Source organism: Gossypium hirsutum, chromosome D09, assembly GCF_007990345.1.
Source record: "Gossypium hirsutum isolate 1008001.06 chromosome D09, Gossypium_hirsutum_v2.1, whole genome shotgun sequence".
Lineage (NCBI taxonomy): Eukaryota > Viridiplantae > Streptophyta > Magnoliopsida > Malvales > Malvaceae > Gossypium > Gossypium hirsutum.
Window position 1 is genome coordinate 2,627,180 of NC_053445.1, and position 21,341 is coordinate 2,648,520.

General features: G+C 33.5%; 4 protein-coding genes across 8 annotated transcripts; 1 reads left to right on the forward strand and 3 right to left on the reverse strand.

The window, feature by feature from the left end:
* Positions 1 to 633: 633 nt before the first annotated feature.
* LOC121221094 (pentatricopeptide repeat-containing protein At3g29290) lies at positions 634 to 3,516 on the reverse strand. Of its 2 annotated transcripts, XM_041101569.1 has the most exons (3): positions 3,411 to 3,516; positions 1,579 to 2,947; positions 634 to 1,158 (listed from the first exon to the last, which is right to left on the reverse strand). In XM_041101569.1, the coding sequence occupies exons 2-3, from the start codon at positions 2,938 to 2,940 to the stop codon at positions 970 to 972; spliced, it is 1,551 nt and encodes a 516-aa protein (XP_040957503.1). In that variant the 5' UTR covers positions 2,941 to 2,947; positions 3,411 to 3,516; the 3' UTR covers positions 634 to 969. The 2 variants fall into 2 exon arrangements, with proteins under 2 accessions (XP_040957503.1, XP_040957502.1); XM_041101568.1 differs by having other exon boundaries at positions 1,579 to 3,444.
* Positions 3,517 to 4,045: 529 nt separating this feature from the next.
* On the forward strand, positions 4,046 to 8,323 carry LOC121221095 (uncharacterized). Of its 2 annotated transcripts, none has more exons than XM_041101573.1 (6): positions 4,046 to 4,121; positions 4,197 to 4,337; positions 5,324 to 5,397; positions 5,687 to 5,766; positions 6,933 to 7,084; positions 7,901 to 8,323. In XM_041101573.1, exons 1-6 carry the CDS (start codon positions 4,118 to 4,120, stop codon positions 7,981 to 7,983), a joined length of 534 nt encoding a protein of 177 aa, XP_040957507.1. In that variant the 5' UTR covers positions 4,046 to 4,117; the 3' UTR covers positions 7,984 to 8,323. The 2 variants fall into 2 exon arrangements, with proteins under 2 accessions (XP_040957507.1, XP_040957508.1); XM_041101574.1 differs by having other exon boundaries at positions 4,060 to 4,121; positions 4,209 to 4,337.
* A 782-nt stretch (positions 8,324 to 9,105) lies between these two features.
* Positions 9,106 to 11,251, reverse strand: LOC121202865 (EID1-like F-box protein 2). 3 transcript variants are annotated; one of them, XR_005918371.1, is made up of 4 exons: positions 11,092 to 11,251; positions 10,913 to 10,974; positions 9,495 to 10,436; positions 9,106 to 9,282 (listed from the first exon to the last, which is right to left on the reverse strand). XR_005918371.1 is itself a non-coding variant. In XM_041101572.1 (4 exons), exons 3-4 carry the CDS (start codon positions 10,385 to 10,387, stop codon positions 9,575 to 9,577), a joined length of 633 nt encoding a protein of 210 aa, XP_040957506.1. In that variant the 5' UTR covers positions 10,388 to 10,436; positions 10,913 to 10,974; positions 11,092 to 11,251; the 3' UTR covers positions 9,339 to 9,574. The 3 variants fall into 3 exon arrangements, 2 of the variants coding, with proteins under 2 accessions (XP_040957506.1, XP_040957505.1); XM_041101572.1 differs by lacking the exon at positions 9,106 to 9,282 and having other exon boundaries at positions 9,339 to 9,579; positions 9,760 to 10,436; XM_041101571.1 differs by lacking the exon at positions 9,106 to 9,282 and having other exon boundaries at positions 9,339 to 10,436.
* Positions 11,252 to 12,729: 1,478 nt separating this feature from the next.
* Positions 12,730 to 14,861, reverse strand: LOC107890190 (uncharacterized). The gene is made up of 2 exons (XM_016814687.2): positions 14,633 to 14,861; positions 12,730 to 14,230 (listed from the first exon to the last, which is right to left on the reverse strand). Exon 2 carries the CDS (start codon positions 14,183 to 14,185, stop codon positions 12,893 to 12,895), a length of 1,293 nt encoding a protein of 430 aa, XP_016670176.2. The 5' UTR covers positions 14,186 to 14,230; positions 14,633 to 14,861; the 3' UTR covers positions 12,730 to 12,892.
* Between the last annotated feature and the right edge of the window lie 6,480 nt (positions 14,862 to 21,341).

The following is a 21,341-nucleotide window of genomic DNA, read 5'->3' on the forward strand; positions in this document are numbered from 1 at the left end:
TCTTTTCCCTCAGCCTTCTCAATTCCAAATTCTGCAATTATATGGCTTAGGGGATAGCTTTTATTTATGGGTAAAGTACAAAAATGTTACCAAATTTTGGTGGAATTTATTTTTTTGTCAAATATATATTTTGATCTTATAACCTTAATGGAAAAGTAAAATGGCACATTAATTCAAGGGTTAATATCTAATTTGATCCCTGAAGTATAGCTAAAATATTTAATTTGATATTTCTACAACATTTTTAACAATAATTTAAAAAAATATTAAAAAATTCTAAAAATATAAAAAGCCTTGAGAAATTATGAATTATAAAATTTTAAATTAATAATAATAAAATTACATTTTTGCCCCCAAAATGATAAAAGTCTAATTTAACCCTTTAAAAATTATAAAGATATAAATTATTAAAATGATAAATTGTATTTTTACTATTATGAAAATATATAATTTAATTCCGGCTCCTCAAAAAAAATTTCTGGCTCTACCATTGCTTTCATCTAAATACATAACAGAGATACATGCATGCATACAATGCCCATAAACCTAACACCATGAGATTTCTGAACAAAACTCTATGGTCAGATCATCTTTCTCTTAGTTCTCTACAGAAGTATCAGATGCAAACATGTATTGAAGTCCTTAAATTGCCATATTTACGTACCAATATCTGGATATATATCAAGAAAAATGAAGAACCAGGCGACTTCTTTGCTTTAAATCGGTCTTTTTGTAAGTTCTGAAGTATCGATGTTCTTGTTTTGTCATCGTATCTAAATATGCATCGGACAAGAATATTTCAAAAAAGAAAAAAAAGATCGAAGTTACATTAGGGCAACTTCTGATCTTTAAATCGAAGCATTCAGAAGTTTTGAAGCATCAATGCTCTTGTTTTTGCTATCATGTGTGGATATGTATCAGATATGGATGTTGGACGCAAATAATGAATAACCGGAGAAAAATCCGGCCTCAAGTCAACTTCTTCACTTTAAATCGATGTTTTCGCAAGTTTTGAAGCATCAAAGCTCTTGTTTTGCCATCAGGTTTAAGACCATTCTTTTGCATTTTGAAGTACAGCTTCTTTGCTGATTCAACTTTGCCTCTCAAACTCATTCCTTGAATAGCAGCATTGTAAAGAGATACATTTGGTGGAAGTCCCTGTAAATCACAAAAAGAGAAAGAAGGTAAATGTTATCTTTAGAAATTCAATTGGGATTTGTACTTAGATCACCCTTCTTCTAAATGACTTTTGAACACCAAATTTGAAGATTAAGTAAACGAGTACAAGCTAAAATTGGTAAAAGTACCATGGAGGCTCTTGTACTAAGAATCGGATTGCATTTTGCCTCTTCTACTCAAAAAATAGACAAATTAGTTCATTTATGTTAGATGAAAGAGCAAACTGACCTTTTTATTGAAAATTCTATCCATTTTTATTATTAAAAACTGGTACACGTGACATGAGACTAGTTTGCTCTTTATCTAACATTCAGAGACTACTTTGCCCATTTATGAGTAAAGGAGGTAAAATGCCACTAAATTCATTCAAACAACGAACCATTGAAAATGCAAGCTTACATCTAAAATTTCTTCCACTTCAGCCCAAAGAGATCCCCAAATGCAGCTTCTTATTAGTGATAAATGAGTAAATGTATCTGGAACACACTTTTGATGAATCATGTGATCATAAACTTGCAATGCAACTTTCGGTTTCCTCGCAGTCTCGCAAGCACCGATGACAAGATTATACGATGTGGTTGAAACCGACAATCCCAAACCTTCCATTTGCCATAAAAGCTGTAAGGCCTTATCCCATGAACCAAGCTTCTGGCACGACATTAAGGCGGTGTTGTATAGATGAAGGCTTATGAGTTCATTCTGTTCTCTTATTCTTTCAAAGAGGTGAAGAGCATCGGCATGTCGGTTTGCTCTATACAAAGCACCAAGCAATGAATTCCATGTGAAATCATCTGGTTTATGACCTAAAGATATCATAATATCATAGATTTTAAAAGCTAATTTCATCTCTCCGCCTTTTCCAAGTGAATTAATCAATGCATTGCAAGCTACTAGATTCGGTTTCAATCCATCATTCAACATTTTCTGAAATATAGATAACGCTAAATCCCGTTTCTCTTCTTTCACACATGCGTTAATCATAGCATGCATAGTGTCATCACGGGGTTCGACTCTGTTTCGAATCATCTCAGTGTAAGCATCAATTGCCAATTCGCATTGATTACAACGAACAAAAATGCTAATTAGCAAGGAATATGTGACTTGTGTTCCTATATAACCATTTTCCTGGATTCTTCTCCATAACCCCTCGGTTTCAACCCAATTATTCGATCTTCCACAAATCGATATAACTGTATTATAAACAACCATATCAAAATCTTTCTTCAGTTTTGAGTCCCTTTCCAATTCTGCAAACATATCTAAAGCTGCATCATTACCTTGAGTATCCGCAATAGCTTTCAGTATTATGCTATAAGTATGTCCTGTAATGACTTTATTGTTCTTCATAAACTCGAAAGTTCGCAAAGCATCATCGAGTAACCCGTTTCTAAGCGTGCAAGAGAGAAGAGAATTATATGCATGAACATCGGGTTTAAGACCCGAAAACTCCATTGATTTACACAATTCCAATGCACTTCTAACCTTGTTAGACCTACTAAGCATCAATATTCTTCTTGATAATTCCTCTTCATTCCTTTCTTCCAAAAAATGTACCTTACTATCATAAACAAGGTCCTTCCCATTTGAACTTGTTGAAGGCAAATTTCGACTAGAATCCAACTCAGATTCAAAACTAGCAGTCATATTCAGTGCTTTAACTCTATTACCCATCTTGGTGGACTTGAATTGCAAATTCATCCTTGGTATGTTCATTGGAAAAGGACTAAATCGAACATATTCATAAACTGGCACCAAAACCATGTTTAGCCTACATTTCAGTACAAGCCTTTTGTGAGTTTTCAAAGGCAAACCACCATTGAAGCTGCCATTAAAAAACCTAAAGCAAACAGTATCTCTACTTTGGCTACATGAATGAAACTGCAATCCAAACCCATTTGCTATTATAGCGAAAGAAGCTGAATTCCTCAACAATTCCCCCATAACTAAAAAATACTCAAATCACTTGAGCAAAACCCCCCATCTTAACTATTTAACAAATAGACCATTATTTGTTGTACCAAGAAAGTATATTAATTTGGCATAAAAACGAAAAATAGTTTGAACTTTGAGGCTTATATAAGAAAATAGAAAAGACCCATTTCAAGTTTGAAGCTTGAAACCAGAAACAGAGAATTATTTTGGCATAAACACAACAAAAAATTTGAACTTTGAGGCTTATATAAGCAAATGGAGAAGACCCGATTCAAGTTTAAAGCTTGAAATTCAATTACCTGCAAAAAGATCTATTGGAATTCTAAGATACACCATTCGGAGCCAGCGGTGGGAGCTGAAAGAAAGTTCAATTCTTTTTAATGATAAAAGATAATAACCAAAAGGTTAAATTCTTTAACTAGTCCCTATGCTTTACGAAAGATGTAGATTTATTCTTGCACTTTAATTTGATATTTCTTAGTCATTTACTTTTCAAATTTTAAAATTTAAGTCCAAAACAAATGATAATTGTTAAATTCATTCGGTTAAATATTTGATCATATGTGCTACATAGTACTCACTAAAAATTTATTTAATGGATTAATACGATTTTTTTCTTCAAGATTGAAATTTCAAAATTCAAAAAGTGTAGGGATATAGAACGACTCAATTAGAGAATATGTACTAAATCTACAATTGTACGCATAATACATGGCTAGTGATTGAATACTATTTGGATCAATACTAAGATTTCTAAATTCGAAAAGTACAGGGACTAAACTTGACCAAGGAAGTAAAAAATTAAGATAGATCAAATCAAAGTATAGGGACAATATCCACAACTTTTGTAAAGTATAGGGACTAATAGCAGAATTTAACCTAACCAAAACGACATAACTTTGATAGGCTCTTGAAACACACCGTATTAAGCTCCCCAGCAACCCTACAAATAATGAATATTGACAAAACAGTTTCCACTTTCCAGTCTCCAAAGAATTAAACAAAAATGGGTATATTTTTTTTCTTGCTTCTTTATTTATTCTTTTTAGAATTGATTTTTTTCCCTTTTTTTTAATGGGATTTAGATGATTTTGAAGAAGGAAAAGATGAAGAACCAAAGGATGTAAAGGAAGGAGTAGCATCAATAGCATTATTGCCAAATGGGTCCCTTTCAGGGCATTTTATTCAGCTTCCTCAATCTATCTGCTATGGCCTTCATGGCACAGGTACTTCCTTTTTACTTCTTGTTTTATCCTCATTGCTTCTCTTTCAACTTGCTAATAACTGGGTTCTTTTTGGTTTTCATTAATTTCATGTATAAATCAGTTTTTTTTTCTATATATTCATCCAAATGGCTTGTATGAACTAAAAAATGAAAAAAAGAGAGGGTTAAATTGCTTGTTTAGTACTTTTATTCCCTTTGCTTTGTTTTGTGTTGGTTCATTAGTTACACAAATGTCTATTAGTAACTTAAGTTGTTTAATGCAAAAGTGCAGCTAGATTGCCTTACACTTCTAAGAAGGTGAATGCATTGGTTCTCTACTATTACATGAATCAATTTAGTCCTTTTACTATTAAAAGTAATCAAACAAGGCAAATTGGAATATAGAACATTCCAAATTTTTCTACAGTACAGTTTGGATTTATTTGATTCCTTTTAATAGTATAAGGACTAAATTGGTCTATCTCTATAATACAGGGACCTCTCAAGTAGTTTTAACCTACATTTATCTCTATGCTTATGTTCGAATATACATTAGAGATGGATGTCAAATTCGGATACTTAAAGAAAAATAAATAAAAAGTGCAATGCAGCTTTTAATCTGAAATGCCACAAAGCAATGTTGAAAAGGGGCATGTATAGTATCTCTGGAGAGTGTAATTTAATTTTCTAGAGCCATTTCATTAAGCCTCCAAAAATATACTAGAAGTAGCAGATGGTTGAGATATAGGATAATGGATATCATCTATGTTATGTTTCACACTTCTTTTTTTATTTTAAAATGACATCACATTTATGTCCCACACATATTTCAACATGGAAAGTAAAATCCTCAAGGAAACTTTGAAAAAATTTGATCCGTGTCAAGTACATATCTTGAACATTCATCCTGAGTTTGGATAACATTAAGATATAATTTGATGAATTTTTCTAAATCATTTTGATTTGGAATTATGCACTGCTCCTATAACTCTCATTCCACGATTAAAGAGTTGGCTTGTGAGATGGAGTGCAGCAGGGGTGAGGATTACCGCTTGATCAAGCTCACAATCATAGACTACAATGTATGAATCTTTTCCACAAAATCTCTCTCTCTCTCTACACACACGTATATATATGGTAGTCCTTTCTATTAGAAATTTTATCCATTTCTATTGTTAAAAACTGGCATGGTTGATGGAATAACCACATAGTGTCACATGTACCTCATGCTGAGGTACAAGGATAAGTTTTTAACAGTAAAAATGAATGAGTAAAGGGGGCAAAAGGCAATCTAATTCCTAGTACAAGGGCCTCCATGATACTTTTGTCATATATATATCTATTTCTCTAATTAGTTTGAGTATATGATAGAATAAGAAAGATCATACTGTGGTGGTGGAGTGTAGAGGGCATGATGCAGCTCGGTTCCACAACATCAACCATGCTCATGGGTAAGCCAATGTTAAAACACAATTCTTTGGCTCAATATTTTTCCTTTTTAAGTATCCATATCAAACATATATTTGGACATAAGTATAAGTGTATAACCCTCGAATTATATCACAAAACTTGCAAAAAATGAAATCGAGTATACCTTTAAGGATACATAACCCGTACCCCTTATGTAACTTTTACCTTGAGTCGAAGTAGCATATTCAGTTACAATGTTGCTCTAACTCTTTATTTAACTCAAAAGTATATGTATCTGACACCCGTATTCATTATATGCTCAGACGTGAATATTGGATTATGATTTTCTATGAAAAAGTTAGAAAAATTTAAGTATCTATATGGGGATGTATTTGTACCCGATACTCATCCCATAACCAAATAACATGGGTTAGTTATTGGTAATAGTACCATGGAGGCCCATGAATTATGATTTAGATTGCATATTGAACCATTTATTCAAAAAATGAGTAAATTAGTCTTTGAACATTAGATCAAAGAGTAAACCGTTCATTTTTATTAAAAATTCCATCTATATGGGGATGTATTTGTACCCGATACTCATCCCATAACCAAATAACATAGGTTAGTTATTGGTAATAGTACCATGGAGGCCCATGAATTATGATTTAGATTGCATATTGAACCATTTATTCAAAAAATGAGTAAATTAGTCTTTGAACATTAGATCAAAGAGTAAACCGTTCCTTTTTATTAAAAATTCCATATATTTTTACTGTTAAAAACTGATGTTGACATACCACATATACCTCATGTAAACGTACAATGATCAGTTTTTAATAGTGGAAATGAATGGAAGTTTTAACAGAAGGACCAATTTGTTCTTTGATCTAATGTATAGAGACTAATTTGTCCATTTTTTTGAGTAAAAGGGGCAAAATGCAATTCGACCCCTAATATAAGAGCCTCCATGATACTTTTACCGTTAGTTATCCATGTCTAATGTTATAAATGTGGCATGCTTTTACATTCTTATTGCTTGTATCTTGTAGACTTTATATGATATGTTATCATTCTCTAGATACGCTTTTCAAATAAGCTTATAAGAAAATTAAAAACCCTAAACATGCATTTGGAATGTTCATGGTTTCTACTTTCATGAAGTGTACTTGTTTTGGGGTTTAATTTATATTATTATATATTACAGTTGGGAGAAGGATGTTGTGGATATGGTTGAAGAAAAAGAAGGGAAGAAAAAGATATTGGTCTCATTCGAGTGTGAGACATTGAAATCCGACAAAGCAGCTGAAGAACATATAAAACAGTTCATGCCTAAATTATCTGGACTTGATGCTGTTGGTATGTAGTAATAATCTAGCCTTGAGAAACTCCTGTTTACAATGCTGCAATTTGTCTACATGGAACTTGGCAACATGTTTTAGATTTCATGGCAACTTCAGTTTTAACCTCAGCTAATTAAGTCTTCATTTTCATTTTCCATATTGTTTGTATCGGCTCCTTAGGGAAAAGTCTTGGAAGTGTCGTTCTCCAAGCAGCTGATCCGATTCCCCTCAACAATCAAAGGTATTGTCTCTCTCGAGAGGGTTTTGCCGGCAAAGCTAGAGTGCCGTGAGCGGTTGCCTTGGGGATTTGGTTCACAGATCCGGGAGCCCCTCAACTGTACATGGGCGTACAACCACCTACCAAGAAGTGACATGAGTGTCTTGTCCTTGGTGGGATTTAACCCTTAACCTATTATGCCATATAGGTCACTTGTTGGGATATATGGTACCACTTGAGCATAGGTGGCCATACACCCACGTACAGTCGAGATGCTCCTGGCTCTGTGAACCAGGTCCTCAGGGCAGCCGCTCACAGCACGTTGGCTCTCAACAGAACACAGAAAACAAAACCCTCCCTCGCAGAGATAATATTTTCGGTTGTTGGGGGACCAGATCGACTGCCTAGAGGACGACACTTTGAAGATTTCTTTTGGAAGAGCCGATACCCCCTCAACATTTTGAATCTTCCAGCTGAAATGACCTCTTGTTTCCGAACAATCTGTAAAACGTTCGGATATCTGCTGCTGCCTTTTATTTGTTTTTATGTAAACTTTCATGGCAGCTTGAAATTGCCAGGTAAAACCCCTAACTCCATAGTTTTGAATCAATGCAGTTAATATTGGAAGGATGAGCATATCAGGGATGGACTCTGAAGCAGAAACAGCAGATTCTAAGCAGGATTTATCAACTGCTTGATATATATAGCTAGATTTTTAACAACCACCATAACCCCAAATTATATAATAATATTACAAATTAAAAACTCGGTGTTAGGCTTATGGGCATTGTATGTAATTTTACAAATTAAGAGGCTCTGAGAAATTAGAAAAATGAAAAATCGAATAACGGCTGTCAAAACTCAAAATTAGCTGCTATCACGTTAAATTAATAACCCAGTATCATCTGGGTTGGTTTTGCAGGTGGGATGAATTTTCTTTATTTGTAAATATTATCACAAGGTTAAATTCTGCTACCAAACCCTATACTTTGTGTATATTAAGGATTTGGGTCAAATTTAGTACATCTGTTTGGTTCAGTTGTGCTATTAGTCCTATATTGTGTGCAAAGTTAGGTTTAGTCTATGTTATATTTTTTTAATTTCAAAATTTTAATGCAAGCGATTTATTGTGAGTAATATGTGAAAATAACAATAAAATATAGCATTAAACATGTGATAATATGTTGAACAGATTAAATTTTAAAAATAAGTACATAGATTGAAAACAACATATTACAACATACAAACTAAATCCACTAAGTTAGGGTTAAATTAGCATTGCTTTTAAGAAGCACTTTTAAGGCAAAAAACAATAAAAAATAAAAGCATTTCCAAACAAAGTCCAATATACATACATTATTGGACCTTTTGAAACAGTTGAGAAGACCTTATAAAAATTGAATGCTTTTGAAATTTTCAAAAATGCTTTTAAGATAATAAAATGATTTACAAAAGTATTTTTTTAACCAAAAGTAGAAGTAGAAAATTTTTAACTTTTATTCAAAAGTGCTTTTTGAGAAGTAATACTAAACTAAGCCTAACTCAAAGTACGTCGAATAACATAATTTGACCTTTCATTAAAATATTTCCATTAAAATTTCATCTATTTTTATAATTAAAAATTGATCTCTATACATTGACATGAGAAATCTGGTTATTTTGTCAGTGACGTCAATTTTTAACTATAGAAATAGATGAAAATTTTAACAAAAAAACCAATTTGTTCTTTAATTTATCGTATAAGTACTAATTTACCAATTTTTTTCAGTAAAAGGGATAAAATGTAATCTCACGCTTACTAATTACTTAAGAGGCCACCATGATATTTTTACCCTGCTTTATCCCAATTATAGCGTAGAGTGATTAAGATGACAGAAGTTTTATGTTGAGATCTTAAAGTTATAAAGTCAGTTTCAAGTCTAACTCGAACTCAAACTACCATTTTGATAAAAACGGGAAACCTCTTTTCTCAGCTCTTGCAAATCCGGTCCGGAGGTCTGCAGAAAACAACCTCAAAATCAAGATGAGTACACAGAGAAGGGAATAAATCATGTAAACATTAACTCAATGATTTATTGATACCAATCAGCTATTCAAACACTATATAAGCCACACATAAATGTACAAAAGCATGCTTGTGTTAACCGGTGGATAATTCGAAAAGCAAATGGTTAGAGCTATTTAGCTTATAACTCATTCTAGTAGATACCAGAGTGTAGAGACCAAGCTATGATGCTCGATTTCAGGTCCGGAGAAACATGAAGATCTTGTCTCTAATCCACCATGAGATCAATCTGCAAATGACAATATAAACAATCTTCCTGTGAGAGATTACCGGATTTGCATTCTAACATATCACTCTGATTCAGATGCCTCTTCGGAATCAGACAAAGGTAAAAGGGTGCAAATGCCAACCATATGTCCATTAAGACAGACATAATATTCAATAGAATCCTCGTAAGCACCTAACTTACAGCTTGCAGTCTGCGGTACCATATTAGCTTGTAACATGTTCCACATCTTTGCCTTACAATAGGGGCACACTGCTGTTGGATGAAGCTGGGCACCCCTGTCGATCAACATCCTCCGAACCTTTGAAACCATGAATGACTTGAACACACCTCGGAAAAATCCCACATCCCCATCATCCCCTTGGTCGAGATGTTCACAAGGGTCGGACACATATAAAACATCCGTTCTGCAATGTGGTAAAAGGAAACTCTTCCCCGATGTCCTTGAGAACCTAGTCCTATAAACAAAATGACCTGGGATTTGAATACTATTGAACAATCGACCACCACTACATCCCGAGCAATAAATAAGCAACTTTCCGAGTGCTCTCCAGTTCCCATCAACACTGTGACTTCCACAAGATTGCAGATCAAGCATCATTTTTAGGGCCCTTGTTTTGCAAAACTCCTTCCATAATACTCTCTTAGCAAGATCATCAAACCATTTGCATACACACGAAAGAGCGGCGATCAACTTGGGATTCCAATTCAATTGTCGAAACACTAGAAAAATCACATCTTCACTTAGATGCCCTTTCGTGCATTGACAACTAGACGAGTGTACGCAACGATACTGCTTCGTTAGAATCATTGTATCGTCCCCCACTTGATACGTGCAAAAGAAACAATGATCATATGTCCTGTTTTGTACAAACCAACAAAACATCATTGTTAACCGCAACATTTTGGCACCTCAGAACATCCATTTCGAGAACAAGAAAGCTCGGAATAAGCTATAATAACCATCATTATTACACTAAAATTTCCATTTCAACTTCAAAAATCTTCATATTCCATAAACAAACTTTATCAATAACTACCTTTACAAATGTTTGGATATCTTAATGAAAGAACTTAACTTAGATTCTTAGGTTTTAATACACCAATGCATGCCATTTAACTTACTAATTCTAAGATCTAAAAGGAAGACACTTCAATATGAAACCCAATGTACTAATTGAGCTCAAATCACTAAAACCAAACAAAACCCATCTCAATTCTTCACTAAATTCTCCAAAATCCACAACTTAAATTAAAGGGAAAAAAAACACCCATTAAAAGCAAAAATGTAAAAAGAAAAAAAAAGCAAGATCAAAGGCAAAGCTCTTTCTCTCACTTTTAAATTGAACGAAGCTCCTCTTTAATATAGACTTTGGAACTTTACATATGGACCAAAATCTGCAAAAAAAAAAAGAAAAAGAAAAAGAAAAGAAATTAGGGTTTTCAGCATGTACTAAAAAAACCAACACAAAAAATAGAATCAATAAACAAGATTTTTTTGAAAAGAAAAATTACTTGAGAAATTCAATATGGGTTTCAATCAATGATTGAAAAAAAAGGGAATTAATATAAAATTGAAAGAAAAAAAAAGTAGTCTCCCAAAGAAATCAAATTGCAAAGAAAGGGAAGTGAAGAGAAAGCAAAAAGAAGGGCTGCTTTTAGTGTTGAATACAGGAGAAAGAACCGAAAGGGAAGATACTTAAAGATGTTTTCAGAAAATTTAATCATACAATTAACATATTCTTCCATGCATCAACGACCAATTAAATCAGTCCACGTACAATCTATTGAAATGTAAAATATTTTTAGCTTAACTGCTTTTTATTACGTGGCATTGAATCATTGGAGGTGACTTAAGGGATGGAAAATTATAGTGTTCCGAGATTTTAGTTTTTTACAGACAGTTGTCGGGACCTAAAGCAGTAAAATGACAAAGTAATTATACTGTCCACATAAAAAGATTCTAAAGCCTTCACGTTTGGCCACGTGGCGAAATGGATTTTTTTGGGAATTTAGTTGATTATTTTAGCTTCGGTGGCACCTTCTCATTGGCTGTTCCATTTCTCCATTGTCTCAACCTAAGAGCTAGTTTATTTTTCTTATTTTATTGATTTTTTTCTTAATTTATTTTATAAAACATACACAATTAAATGCCATCAGTTCTTATACTACTCGGGAATTTGGAATTTAATTCATGTAGTATTATTTTTAAATTTTAGTCTATTTATTTTTTAAATTTTAAAATTAAGATTTATTAATATTGATAAAATTATTTTATTAAATATAGATTCACTGTAACCCATTTTTTTAAAATATGCAAAAAAAATTCATTAGATTCGAGGACATAGTTAGAGGTAGGGCTGTGCATAATTCGGTTAACCCGATTTTTTTTCGGTTAACCGACCGAGTTCGGTTAATCGGTTGGTTAACCGAAAAAATTCGGTCGGGAGTCGGTTAATTTTTTTTGATTTTTTCGGTTAACGGTTAAATCGGTTTGAAATCGGTCGGTTAACCGAAAAAATCGGGTAAACCGAATTTTGCAGGGTAGGGCCTAAACTAGGTCAAATTAAACCCGGCCCAATTTTTTCTCAAGCTCAACACCAAACTTTTTGGGTAATTTTCGGGTAATTCTGGTAATTTTCGGGTAATTCGGTTAATTCGGTTAATCGGGTAATTCGGGTAATTTTTAACCAAAAATAAAAAACACATAATTTTCGGTTAATTCAGTTAACCGACCTTATTAACCGAAAAAATTTCGGTTCGGTTAATTTTTTTTAAAATTCGGTTCGGTTAACGGTTAAAAATTTTGGAAGGTCAGTTAATTCGGTTATAGTAATTTCGGGTTGGTTGACCGGTCGGTTAACCGAATGAACACCCTTAATTAGAGGGAAGCAAACAGGGGCTTTGGTTAGACCGGAACATTTTCTTTTAATCCTTTCCATAAGTTAAAACATTAAAAAAATTTCTGTTAACCTTTTATTAAATAGAATAATTGCATTTTTAGACGGTGAAAATTAAAAATTTTTAACATAATATTTTTTAGTATTATTTCCTCCAAAATTTTATAATTTTATCTTTACTCTTTTACGAAAATTTTGACTTTGAGTATTATTTTATTTACTTATGATACACATCATAGTATAAATTCCAAAACAAAAAGCAAACCATTCATATAACTCCACGATGATAACATGTAATGATCAATATACACAAGATGAACCATTTCCAAAGATGGTAAAAATCAGACCAAAGCTCCATAACCAATTTACTCTCTTAATATCATACTATAAATCGATTGTTTAAGATCATCCTTAGCTCACCAACTGGCAACATTCGATAATGGTTTGGAGTCTTGAAGGGAGATCGCAGTTTCGAATGCACCAACTATGGTCATAACTTTATTTTTCCGGGTTTCGACAAGTTTGTTCGCGGTTTCTTTGATCACATTATTGAATAAACTCTTTCCATCTATCTTCCCCTGCACATCTTTGTGTCTTGAAACAATGTCATTTGTGTCACCATCGGTTTCTCTTCCTTGACCGGACTTGAGACGCAACGGACCATTATTGCTCGAATTGTCCGCCGCTTCCGTATTTAAGGTTTCATCTTCACCGTATTCAGGGACAGAGTCATGATCAACTTTGGTCACAGCATATCCGGATTCATCTACAATAGGTGGAGACAATTCAGCAGCACAATTTTCGTTTTTATCGGATTCCAACATCATATTTTCTGTCTCCAACTTGATAACATACAAGGTTTTCTCCTGGAGCGTGTCGTGTTCATCGAGAAGTTGCTCGGTTTCGCCATTTTCGACCTTGTTCCGATCCTTCTGCTTAGGTACAACTTTCAAATTCCTGTACTTTCTTGTAGTAAGGCTCGTAGCTCCCGTTGAAGAAGCTTTTTGTGATGCTGCAAGTTCCTTTATTACATTCCTTTTTCCCGTCTTCATATCATCGATTCCACTCTTTCTTTCGGCCTGATTTTTCGGTTTCAAACAAGTAATAGAACGTTTATAACAACTTCTCTCATTAGCTTTTGATGGAACTTTCTTCGAAGGTAATGATCTGTCCTGTTTCACGACTTTACCGGCATCGAATACGTCGGGTTTCAACTTCGGTGAAGATTTAAGCTTTGTCATAGATGTCTTTTTATCCTCGAAGTTAACAACATCATTGATATCAATGGAATGCCTTCTAGAATTAGGGGGATATAATTTGGCCTTAACCTTTTCCATTGATGCCTTTTCTTTCATCGAAACAACTTTTTTTACACCGGAACTGCTTCCACTCGGTGAGTTGGTCGACGTTTCCGGCTTGACGATCTTTTTCTTGGGTGGCAACTCTAAGTTCTCAAACAAATTTGGTTCATCGAATGCCTTTTTTGTGATCCTTTTCGGAAAGGGAAGTTTAGGCGCCTTCTCTTCGGATTCATGTTTCTTCTCCGGTTTGCAGATATCATGACAACAACCGGTTGAAGCTCGGCGATAAAGAGAACGTGTTCTTTCTTTGTTGTTAGCAGGACATGATAACGAGCTCCTTCTCGAATCACCGCCATTGATTCCGGGAATTTCCGGTGTCATTGATGAACCGACACTCTCCGCAGCCATCAAATATGTAGTAGAAGAGAATAAAAAAGCTTACAACAAACAATCCTGAAATCCAATACAAATCTATATCATTAGTAGTCAATTAGATTTTATTAACTACATAAACATTCATATGCATAAATATATACATGTCATTAGTAGTCAGTCAATCATATGATCAAAACCAAAACCAAACAAGAGAAAGTCTCGGAAAACCAAATAATTAGATGTAATTGACGGATTAATCCGATGCAATTCGACTATTAGTACATGTTTCTATGATACTTTTACCTACATAAAACCTACCAATGCAAAGAAGGAGCCAAAACTATAGAATTCACAGTTTGGTTTGGAAGAAACCCAGTGAACCCCATATTATATATATTCACTTACAAAACCAAAAACAGAAAGAAAAAAAAACAGCACTTTGGAAAAGAAGATATTGCTAATACAAAGGGGAAGTTATACCTTTCTTTATCTTCTCCAACTTCTTGTTGTTTAAGCAGAAAGGTGGGAGAAGGCAACTGGAATATAAGCAGAATGAAGGGTTTGGATTTGGTAAGGCATGGTGCAAGTAAACTGTTTGGTTTTTCTGTTTTCTATGTTTAGGTGAGAGAAGAGAGATTTGGCTTAGTAAAACTGCAATGTAGGAATTTAATTTGAGGCATTGACTTTCACCTTTGTTGTTGTTCCTTAGAAAAACAAAAAAATAAATAACACTCAAGTAGTTGTTTTCAACTTATGTTACTTAAAAAGTAAAATTGGCTTTAATTGTCTTGAATAAATTAAATATAAATTTATATATGATTTAGTAAATGAATTTAACTTTCCAAAAAAATTATGTTATTAAAAGTTACTCTTTTTATTTGATTATATATATTATTGGTTGAATATAAATTTGTTAAATTCATTTCGAAATTTAGGGTTTTATTGAAATTTTTATGTAATAAATATATTTATTAAAAATAACGTTTTTTTTTGTAGTTTTGTCTATGGTTTGGGCAAAAGGCTCGTTCAAAGAATGAGAGGGTTTGAGTAAAAAATATAGACTTGAAATATAAGCTTGGGCAAAAAAAATTAAGGCCTGAGCCCGGCTCGGCCCAACATGAATTTATAAAAATAAAAAAAATTACTTTTTTTGCAATTTTTTATTATTTTATTGCTATTTTCTCACTGTTTTGCTACTATTTCACTATTATATATATTTTAAAAATTATATATAAAATTAATACAGACGGGTCAGACCCGTGATTTAGCAATTTTATCCAGGCTAGGCTTGGACAAAATTTTAAACCCATTTTTTGGGCCGAGCCTAGCAAATGACCCTAAGATTTTGGTTCAGCCCAACCTGACCCGACCCATGGACACCTCTATTTTTTTGGTATTTTTTATATTAAAAAAATTATGCCTCCCAATAATATTGTCAGATATACGTTCTTTCTTGAGAGACATTGTCACATCCCAAAACCTAGATTAAAAGAAATTGGGTTAGTGAGACCAAGAATATTCACGTCATGTTTTTGAGTAAAGGTTATGGGAATTATGAGGGTTTTTTATGTATATAATATAAAATAAAATAAAAAAAATTCTAAAATGGCATGTTTAAAAAACTATGTACCAAAATGGTACATTCAAATTGGTGGAGAGTGGTGCATAGGCGACACCACTCTAGAATTCCGAAAAATCTGACTGAAACAAAAAATAAAAATAAAAAACTGGTGAAGGCAATGTAATAGACAGCACCTAAAGAAAATACGGGTCAAATACGACCCATATACGGAAAAGCCCGACTCGCTGTCATAGATGGGACAGCACAAGGGGTCTTGCCTAGGGAAGAGGCGGCACCCCCTGGCCACGCCATCTCCATACACGGCACCGGCCTGCGGTGTTAGGCGATGGGACGGGTCATGGCTTCAGCCTGTGAGTTGTGTGTTTTGGGACCTTATAATGGTCCCTAATGCCCCATTTTTGGCCAAAAGAGAGAGTTTTTGAAGAAAAGAAGAGAAGAAGGAGAAGGAGAAGTAGAGGGCGGGAAGGGAAAAAAAAAGAAAAAAAGAGAAGCAAAATAGAGAGAGGGAAGGAGAAAGAGAAGGAAAAAAATACATAGAAAAGAAAATGAGAGTTTGTTGTTTAGGGAAGATTAGGTGTTTAAGAAAATGTGATTTTTTTTGTTATAAATTAATGTTAATTTAATTTGTTTTTGTTGTTATTATTGTTGATTTAATTCGGATTTAATTTTTAATTTTATTTTTGTAAGGTATTATTTGGTTAAAAAGAGCTATTAAGGTATGTTTGTATTTATTTTATATTTTCATTCATTCATAATTTATTTTTAATGTTTATTGAAGTAAAAAAGCCTATTTATGTTATGTACAAAGAATGTTTTATTTTTTATGTAATTTATTTGGCATGTTATTTTGATTATTTTAATATAAATTTTTTTTTTTATTTTTTATGTAGGTAAAAGATGAGGCCATTGATATGGAATTTGTGAATGAGACCATTGAGTTGGAATTTATGAGATAAATTAGGAATTAGTTTATATGTTCTAATTTTTTAAGACTTTATAATTGAGAATAAGAGTTTATGTTTTTAAATTTTATTTTATGTTTTTTTATAAATATTATAAATAAAATTTCTTTTTAATCATTCTATGCAAAAAAAAATTTATATTTTTTGACAATAATTAAGTTGGCATGTTATTATATATATTATATTTTAAACCAATACATTTTACTTATTATCATTTTAAAATAATAATAAAAATATTCGTATTTATTATGTTGAGATAGTTTATGTTATGTTTTTGTTATATTCTTTTTATTGGCATGTTATTTTTATTATTTTAATATAAATTTTTTTGTTTTTTATGTAGGTAAAAGATTAAACCATTGAGATGAAATTTGTGAATGGGACCACTGAGTTGGAATTTATAAAACATATTTATTTTGTTAATGTAGTATAGCAAAAAATATGATGTGGACAAAATTGTTTGGTATTTTTTTGTAATTAAAAACAATATATAAAATTTAGATATTTTGATAAATATTTAAAATGCATCAAACTTTGAAATTAATAACTGAAATTTGTTTTGAAATTGCAGGTATCGCAATGGGTTCATTGATGAAGAACGATGGTTACATATCAAACACAATTAATAATGTGGTAATATATTGTTATTTGTTAATCACGGGGTCCCTTAAAAAATTTCTATGTCATTTATGGAAATAAATTATGTTATTATAACTATTTTCTGTAATTTAATAGTGTTAGGGCTCGTACCGCGCATTAAGGGGCCAGGTGAATGGTTTAGGATATTCCCTAGATGAATGACTGATGCCATACTTGGAGTTAGCTGGATTCAAGTCAGCAGCATTGATCCGGACGTTTGATTTGCGGTACGATTTAATATCCGCATTGGTCGAGCGTTGGCGCTTGAAGACCCACACTTTTCATTTGCCGTGTGGGGAGTGCACTATCACTTTGGAGGATGTTGCATTGCAACATGGGCTCCCAATCAACGGGAGTGTCGTAACGGGCGTAAGTACGATAGCTAAGCCGGATGCCCTTTGTTATAACCTACTAGGAGTCTCGCCCAAACGATGCTGTGTCAAAATTTACGGGTTTGATATTTTCATGGCTAAAAGCCAATTTTGAACCTTTATCAATTAATGTCACTGAGCAGGAGGTGATGTGCATAGCTCGAGCGTACATGATACATATTATAGGGGGTGTACTGATGCCGGATGCGAACAACAACAGGTTTCATTTGATGTATTTACCTCTATTAGTTGATTTGCAGAATGTTCGCTTGTATAGTTGGGGTTCCGCAGTTCTGGCTATGTTGTATAGTGAGCTTTGTCGGACGACAAAGCCTGATGCCCTAGACATAGGCAGATGCCTTATATTGCTACAGTCATAGGCTCTTTATCGGATGCCATTCTTGGCATCGGTTAGGCACCAAGCTTATGTATTTCCACTAGTAAATAGGTGATAAAATTTAACTTGTTATAGCAATTAATTGACATTTTTTTCTAATGATATTATTCTAACAATACTATTCTAACATGTAATTTGTTTTCGTAGATCAAGTTTTTATCCGGGTATCGGGAGGTCGTACACTGTCCTGATATATCGTCTGATGATTGAACAACATGCCGGAGAAGGGGTAAGCTATTCCAATATTCGTGACATGTAATTACTTTGTATATCTTACTCGAACCGTGTTAAATTTTAACCATGTTATTAATCGTGCAATTTATCTGGATGCCTATCGGAGACCAAAAATTACGACTATTATACCCTCGTCTGCCCACATTCATTCTCACCTGTGGTGCATTAATGCACCAATTATCAATTTCCAGATAGTCGAGTGGTATAACGGGGATCAAGTACTCCGACAGTTTGGTTGCATCTAGTATATCCTGGCTCCGCCAATGCAGTTGGGGAAGATTCACGGGATTAACAAGAGAGGAAAACATGGAAATAATTGGGGGTTGTGCACCAGAAATATATTGCAGTGTGGGATAATCGGATGGCATTGAGACCTCAGATGGATATTTCTTTCAATTTGCAACCATCGTTAGAGTACATACAATGATACTTTAGTACTGGAAAACCATATTTACTTGGTGGACAATCGACTGTAGTTGTGGGTCAATGACTATTTCCTGGGCTCGTCAGGACACGAATATCATTCTGGGTTTGATATCTTTAGTCCAGTACCACCGTAGTACAGCACTCCTTCCGACCCATATCCACCGCATAGTTCCACTCCTCATGGGTCGTATCCACCGTATTACAACACTCCTCCTCGCTCAAGTTCATCGATGGCGTTCGGGGCATATGATTTTTCTTCCATGTTTTGCACACCCCCACCTGCGACTAAAGAGGATGTTGATCGCCGCGTTCACCCACAATGTGAACGTCAACCCTCGCAGAAATATACCCCTAGGACCACACCATCAAACCATCAATTTTAGGAGTTTCTTACAATTTAAATATTACAAAGTTTGTACTTTTTTATTCTAAAAAAATATAAATCAAGAAAAAGACAATCTTTGTATTTATTTAATTAGATTAATTGCAACATTAAACTTAGAACAAACTTTATGGTCATAAATTAGATTAATTGTAACATTATAACATTACAACATTACGACATTAAAACTTGGAACAAACTTTGTAATATAAATTTTGTAATATAAATTAAATACATTACAATATTAAAAATTGGAACAAAATTTGTAATATAAATTTTGTTATAAATTAAATACATTACAACATTAAAAATTAGAACAAACTTTGTAATATAAATTTTGTTATATAAATTAAATACATTATAACATTAAAACTTGGAGAAAACTTTGTAATATAAATTAGGTACATTGGATTACATAAGCTCAACCCCTACCTGATTGTGACGATTGTCCAATATGGTAGTTTCGCTGCAGGCATTTACTCCGATTATAACCAACTAATCTGCATAATCCATAACGCTTATTGTCAGATTTCTCCCTAATGTCCATTTCATTATGGATTCTGGATGATTGCGGACGACCTTTCGAATTCCTAAGCAACCCTTTGTCTAAGACAAGCTCGAAAGTCATCGGAGGCACCTCCCATATAGACAGGTCAAGTAGGACAGGGAACTCATTCTCTTAGACACACAACGTGCGCTCGAGGGTGTACACATCATTGACAAATTGTTCAACATTGAGCGAGACTTTAGCACACGCTGCCACGACATACGCACATGGATAATGAAGTGTTTGGAACCTCCTGCAATCGCACCGTCTGTTTTGGAGATCAACTCCATAGGACCTAGTGGTATACCAGGTTGACGACCGATGGTCTCTGTAACTCGAAATGTTTCAAGATGTCATGAATATACTTCTACATTCACCGACCTCGCCTTCCGATGATTTGCAACCATTGTATCCCTGACATCTTCGACAAACACGTGTCCTGCCTCCATCTGGTTGACTTGTTGCTGACCCATTCTTTGTATCAAGGTAGCCAACTTGTAGAATGTAGCCGAGAATACAGATGAAATTAGAAGATGTTGTGTTTTCAACAACACAACGTTGATCCCCTCCACCAAGTTTGTGGTTATTTAACCATAACGAAAGCCTCATCAAAAATTTGAGCCCATTGCCACGGTTCCATGGTACCCAACCACTATCGGAAATGTGTTCATTTGACCCTCCATGTCACTCTCAAGTCGAGTCATTCTTTGGCGGAAAATGTGTGGCTTTAGCTCGTGCGCTGTATATGTATTAAGAAAAGATAAGTTATAGTTGTAACACCCCTTACCCGTGTTCCTTGCCAAAACAGAGTATGAGGTATTACTAGAACTCAAACACTTATAAATTATTTTTTTATAAAAAAAATTTCGGCAGCATTTCTGCTTGTTTTTACATAAAACTCCCTGCAACTTTCCAAAAACAATTTCAAACAACTTCAATATTTCCAACCAATTACAGATATATGTTCAGACATAATTTTTCCATTAATAATCACCAACATATTAAACCGAACAGCACTATACATATATATTTATACCACATCACATAAAGTCATCTTTACATGCCATATTTCAAAATATATTAATTACAAAATACCTAAAAATTTTGATGATAGTGTGGATGATTTCCTGACTTCGTCCAAGTTCCGAGCTGGCTGATGTCGCTATAATCAAGGGAAAATAAAAACGAGTAAGCATATAGCTTAGTAAGTAAACATATGACAAATAAATAAATTCCTCATATGATTACATAATAACATAATTTTAATCATACATAAATTTCAAGGTTCGTTTAATTTCCAGCAAACTTTCTTTCTGCGTCACAGTTGCTAATTTATTTTTATTTGGAGCTACAGGACTCTAAATTAAGTTCTGTAAATTTTCTCCGAAACTAGACTCATATACATTTCCACCATAAAATTTTCAGAATTTTTTATTTAGCTAATAAGTACAGTTTATTCTTTAAAGATTCCCCTGTTTCACTGCCCGACGGTTCTGACCTCCCTTTACTAAAATTTAATTAAATCCCTGTAAAAAATTAAAAAAATGTTCTAGTTTGTTTCTATTAAAAATAGACTCATTAAGGAATCCAAGAATATAAATTTCAGGCCATAATTATTTTTTTACAATTTTTACCGATTTTCAAAAGTT